General features: G+C 40.9%; 2 protein-coding genes across 3 annotated transcripts in view; one reads left to right on the forward strand and one right to left on the reverse strand.

The window, feature by feature from the left end:
- LOC106867525 (armadillo repeat-containing protein 7-like) overlaps positions 1–3468 on the forward strand; it is a 7049-nt gene extending 3581 nt beyond the window's left edge. The window contains exons 4-7 of one of the 2 annotated variants that reach the window (XM_052977591.1): positions 61–127; positions 1210–1283; positions 2224–2315; positions 2404–3468. In XM_052977591.1, the coding sequence (XP_052833551.1) occupies positions 61–127; positions 1210–1283; positions 2224–2315; positions 2404–2469 (299 nt within the window). In that variant the 3' untranslated portion in view covers positions 2470–3468. The remainder of the gene's footprint in view (positions 1–60; positions 128–1209; positions 1284–2223; positions 2316–2403) is intronic. The other variant, XM_052977592.1, reaches the window with a different exon arrangement.
- The window catches only part of LOC106867523 (transport and Golgi organization 2 homolog), a 13093-nt gene continuing 10365 nt past the window's right edge, over positions 3411–6138 (reverse strand). Inside the window, exons 6-7 of the mRNA XM_014912418.2 lie at positions 5095–5190; positions 3411–4319 (exon numbers count right to left, since the gene is read on the reverse strand). Coding sequence (XP_014767904.1) covers positions 4279–4319; positions 5095–5190 — 137 coding nt within the window. The 3' untranslated portion in view covers positions 3411–4278. The remainder of the gene's footprint in view (positions 4320–5094; positions 5191–6138) is intronic.

Genomic DNA, 6138 nt, shown 5'->3' on the forward strand with positions numbered 1-6138 from the left:
GTGTGTGTGTATATATATATATATATATATATATATATATCTGTGTATATCTCATTTCAGATGAGAAAAACAAGGAGTTTATTATCAAAAACGATGGTGTAAATATTGTGAAAAAGCACTGCCTCAGGTGAGTCATTAATCATTGTTCATATTATTCATATCAATCATCAGGTTTGTCTTCAGGTGCATCTCTGCATTCCTGAATGTGTGTGCAGCAGTGTCTTTTGTGTTGGTGCAGAATTGCATTTCAGAACCGGATGTCTGCTTTTGATTTTTATTTTTTGTGGAATATGGCAAAACACCTGTACGGCAAAATGCCTGTACAGCAAGACACCTGGACAGCATGACACTTGTACATCAAGACACCTGAACAGCAAAATGCCTGTACAGCAAGACACCTGGACAGCAAAACACCTGTACATCAAGACACCTGGACAGCATGACATTTGTACATCAAGACACCTGGACAGCAAAACACCTGTGCTTGTCCCTCTATCATACTTTAGCCTCTCACCACCTGGGCACCTGGCATAAAGCCACCTCTCTCAGTACAGTATCCTGCATCCTCATTCGATCAAAGGTGGAAATATTGTCTCCTGAGATACTAGTCCTCTTTAAGTGGCACCAGTACTGACAGGGTCATCAAGTAACTTGCTCGACAAAGATCCTTTGAAAGGGGATGGGGCATTGGAGGAGGTGGTCTTGTGTCAGATGATGAAAGGTTAGAGTGTGACAGAGAGACAGAAATGGGTGTCTTGCTGTAGGGGAGGTACATGGTTACCCGACCAGAGAGAGAGAAAATTATATATTTCGAACGGGAATTTGGCAGCGCCACCTCTAGCCGAACAATTGTTCTGTGCTGATGAAGGGAAATAACCCGAAAATTGCGATACACAGATATTGTTTTGAGCTGAGTGGGGGGTGCTAGATGCCCTTGTTTGAAAATATAAGGACACAGATCGTGTTGTATAGCCAGCTGGAGACGATGTCACCTGGGGCTAAATTACAGCAACATTCGTCCTTAACCAGGACTGCCATGTTATGTTGGCAAACAATCTTTACTCCAAAGTACTGTTGCTGAATATCTCTCGTTGTGAGATTTAAAACAAAAAATAGTAATTTTCAGAGAGAGAGTGATCAAGGAGGAGGTCATAAAAACAATTGATTGTGCATATTTATGTATTCGTTTAATTAACTCCTATCTTTCAGTGGTGCTAATGAAGAAACATTAATATCAGCCTTGACATGTCTGATGTTCCTCATCACCCCAGCTTCCAAAAAAGGTAAGAATATTTATTTCAGTTGCAACTCTTTACATTCTGAGTTCAAATCTCAGCTTTGTCTTTCATTGTCTATGGGTTGATGAAATAAGGTACCAGTCATGTACGAGGGTCAATATAATTGTCTAACCCTCTTCCCTCAAAAATTGCTGCCCTTGTGCCAAACTTTTAAACTATTATTACTTATTATTAGTATTATTGTTATTATTGAGTGAAAGAGCAGTGCATGCCATCAAAGTGACACTAGGGTAAAATATACGAAGCCCAGTATACCCATCATGACGACCCGTCTGATAAGGGTACACCAGGCAAATGCATCACAACCATATGTGCGTAACATGGTGATCTCATATCAAGATAAACAGTGCATGACCTTGCAGGTGGGGCCCAGTTGGAATTTTCTTCAGGTCAAGTAGCCCATCCCACTCAAATGGTCCCTGAATAAGAGTTGTTTAAAGATGTTGAATGAAACACCCGTATTTCCAGGGGCAAATTATTCAAACCCTAAAGAATTCCTCTCAACACATAGCTATGATGCTCCCCCACTACTTCTGCTCATGATCAAAGATGCACATATCGTCAGCCACCAAGGGACATGCTCAACTGGTTAAGGTCAAACAACTGACAAACAAATCTATGGTATTGAGCAGAATATTTGCTGTGGACCATCTTTTATACCAAGACAAAAGAATGTACATGATAACACTTCCAATCAATTAAGATCAGAAGCCATGAGAGCCACTGCCATTTTTCCCCTCTGGTTTCACCAGTCCTCAGTCAAATCGTCCAACCCATGCTAGCATGGAAAGCAGACATTAAACGATGATGATGATCATTCTGATGATTAAGACCATGCTGGAGCACCACTTGTTGATAGTATGTTTATGGATGTCTTTCAAAAAAATGAACCACTAATTTTATTGAACCACTAATTTTTTGCCAGCTATTCTGACGGAGGAGTTCACAAAACGAATCCTAGACTGGTCTGGAAACTCTAACGCACGCATTAAAAACTTAGCTACCATATTCATCGAGGTAAACAACCATTTTCTATCTTTCTACACTATTGTATATATGGCAAAATTTGAAACCATTATTATTATTATTTATTTTCTTCCTCCAGGATTATTTCAACAAAGAAGATAATAAGGTGAAATACGGAGATCAAGCTTCAGTCGCAGACCATTGACAACGATGACGAAAGCTAGAAGCTCAGAAATTCTGGTGAGATGGAGCAGCTGAATATATCGACCGACCTACCCCAGTAGTTAACTGGTATTTTGATTTATCGGCACGTCACCTCCAGAAGGAAGAAAGGTAGAGTGTTGACCCCGACTTGATTTGAACTCAAGAATGCACAGGAATCTGTTGCAAAATACTCCGGGTCAAGCACTGCTGCATTCAAGTGCAATTCGTTTGTGCAACAGCTCGAGCAAGTGCCTTCGTCTGTAGCCAGAGGCTGAGCAAAGTCTTATGAACAGATTTGAAAGGTGGAAACTAAAAGAAGATTTTCAAGTATATCTATATAGGCGCAAGCATTGCTGTATGGCAAGAAGGTTGGTTCCAGGTTCAGTCCCACTGCGTGGCACCTTGGGCAAGTGTCTTCTTCTATAGCCTCAGGCCGACCAAAGCTTTGTTAGTGGATTTGGTAGACGGAAACTGAAAGAAGCCCATGATATGTTTGTGTCTGTTTGTCCCCGCCCCACCATTGCTTGACAACCAATGTTGGTGTGTTTACTTAACAGGTTTTTCAAATAGTTATTTATATTGACTGCGACCATGCTGGAACACCGCCTTTTGTTGAACAAATCGACCCCAGGTCTTATTCTTTGTAAACTTAGTACTTATTCTATCAGTCTCTTTTGCTGAACCGCTAAGTTACAGGGACGTAAACACACCAACATCAGTTGTCAAGCGATGGTGTGGAGACAAACACAGACACACAAACATAGATACAATTGGCTTCTTCCAGTTTCTGTCTATAGTATAACCTGTCGTATGACAATGTATAATTTTGGCAGCTTCCTTTTGCCAACATGGCCAAACATCAAGAAATACAGCAGACAGTTACAAGTTTAACTTTTATCAAATTTCTTGGTGCTTCATACAAAATAATGAAATGAAAATTGATTTTCAAAACGAAAAATATTTATTACTTTTAAAATAAAATTACATAATACAAATTTCATTGACTCCTCCTCTGCGATTCTTTTTCACTGTGTGTGTGTGTAGTGGGAGAGGAATGTTCTTTTACTCATTGCCTGTCACCAAGCCTAGAGTGTGCACTTATCTGACACCTCTTATGTTAACCCTCTCTGTATCTCTCCCCCTCTCTCTATACAATGTAAGTTGTGACTAGAGCAAGCAACCAACCAACAAATATTATATCAGCTATTATTATATACAGAGATAAGATATATATATATACATAACTAGGAAAAACCATAATGTTGTCTGTGTGTCACTCAGACAGGCTACATAGCCAAATGTGATGGAAGTTTTCTTCATGCGAATAACAGATTTAACCAACCCAGAGGTGAAGATAGTTGACAAGGCTTAATGGCAATATAAGGGGTCGTAGGAAAGTTGGGGGTGGGTAGAAAATGAAGATGGTAGTGGTGGTGGTGGTGGTGCTATATAAGAAAAAAATCACCCAGACCACTCTGTAAAGTGGTTGGCATTAGGAAGGGCATCCAGCTGTAGAAAAAAAAAACCATGCCAAGGAGAGGGCCATGCAAACAACCAACCTCTACCCCTTTTCAAAATTGCTGGCTTCCTTATGTCTAAACCAGAGACAACCATTATTATTATTATTATTATTCTGTTCTTTATCTATAAATTGTCTCGCTGTGCTTGTGTCTGCAAAACCTTAACTATTATTGTTGGTGTTGCTGCTGTGGAAGTCATTGCTATAAAGCAAGGCTGTAAGAGAAACTGGAAGCCTGCCATCTGTATTCCCCAGCCTTGATCGGAGTCTCTAGCGTTCTTTCGGTGATGTCTATTTTGCCGTCTCCATCAACCAGTAGCACAGTATGGGTCCTGAAGAGAGAGAAACATTGACTTACATTAATCAAACCATCATCATCATCATCGTTTAACGTCCACTTTCCCTGCTAGCATGGGTTGGACGATTTGACTGAGGACTGGTGAAACCGGATGGCAACACCAGGTTCCAATCTAATTTGGCAGAGTTTCTACAGCTGGATGCCCTTCCTAACGCCAACCACTCAGAGAGTGTAGTGGGTGCTTTTACGTGTCACCCGCACGAAGGCCAGTCAGGCGGTACTGGCAACGATCTCGCTCGAAAATCCTACAAAGGCCAGTCAGGCGGTACTGGCAACAGCCACACTCAAAATGGTGCATCTTATGTGCCACCCGCACAAGAGCCAGTCCAGGGGCACTGGCAACGATCTCACTTGGCTTGCCGGGTCTTCTCACGCACAGCACATTTCCAATGTGGCCAGATCTGGCTTTTTACACCTACCCTACAATGTCATTCTCAGAATAAAATAAACAATCCCATCATTAAAATCTCAAAGCTATAAGATAATGCAGGATTAATTCAAAACGATATGAATATATAAGCATTATATTTTAAAGTGTAATCTGAATGCCATGTTCTACTGTGTTAGCAGTGCTCTTACATCACTTGTTAAGCATGCTTAGATGCATTGCACCACTGTAGAATTATCTCCCCAGTAGCTGCAGGCACATTGTATTGCATTGAGAGGGGAGAAAACTCATACAACGACATGATGCACCTGCTGTGTGCTAAAGGTTAAAAATTCAGAAATACTGTCTTCTTTTTTTTTACCTTGATCCTCTTCGTTCCTCTTCATTTTGGAAATAGATATAAGGAATGGTTGACTTGAAGGATGGAAATTTCTGGGTGTATTCCTGGTCATAATATCTGGATAATGAGATAAAAAAATAAAAAAGTAATCTGACAAACATTGACAAATAAGGAATGGAAGAGTTTTATCAAAACATGGCATGACTAATTAGTACACAATTAAAATACCAAGAAGCTTGCTTCCCAACCACATGGTTCTGGGTTCAGTCGGGCAAGTGTTTTCTACAGTAGCCTCAAGGCTCACCAAAGCCTTGTGAGTGGATTTGGTAGATGGAAACTAAAAGAAGCCTGTTGTGTGTGTGTGTGTAATCACATGATAGAGCAGGCTATCAGATGTTATACATTGCTAGTCACAATGCGCTTTTGCATTGCTTTAGCCCTCAAACGATGCCCCCTCGCTGGGTAGGCGAGGTGGCCAACAATCCCCCCTGATCAAAGGGGGTGTGGAGCAATGTGAAATGAAGTGTTTTGCTGAAGAACACAATGCACCACACTTCAGGGAATTGAAACTACGATCTAGCAACTGAGTGCAACAGCCTAACCACTAAGCCACACACCTTCACACACATATATAGGGTGCAGACATGGCTGTGTGGTAAGAAGTTTGCTTCCCAACCACATGGTTCCAGGTTCAATCACCCTGCATGACATCTTGGGTAACTTTCTTCTACTATAGCCTTGGGTCAACCAAATCCTTACGAGTGGTTTTGGTAGATGGAAACTGAAAGAAGCCCGTTGAATTAAGTGCGCACGACCGCGTGTGTGTGTGCGTGCATTTGTCCTCCGGCCCTGCTTGACAATCAGTATTGGCATGTTTACATTGCTGTAACTTAGCAGTGCAGCTAAAGTAACTGATAAAATAAATAGCAAGCTTAATAATAAAAATAAAAAAAAAATTACTGAGATCAGTTTGTCTGACTAGAATTTCTACAAAGCGGTGCTCCAGCGTGGCCGCAGTCTAGTGACTTAAACAAGTAAATGATTAAAAAAAAAAAAAAGATACCC

This window comes from Octopus bimaculoides, chromosome 28 (genome assembly GCF_001194135.2).
Source record: "Octopus bimaculoides isolate UCB-OBI-ISO-001 chromosome 28, ASM119413v2, whole genome shotgun sequence".
NCBI classification, from domain to species: Eukaryota; Metazoa; Mollusca; class Cephalopoda; order Octopoda; family Octopodidae; genus Octopus; species Octopus bimaculoides.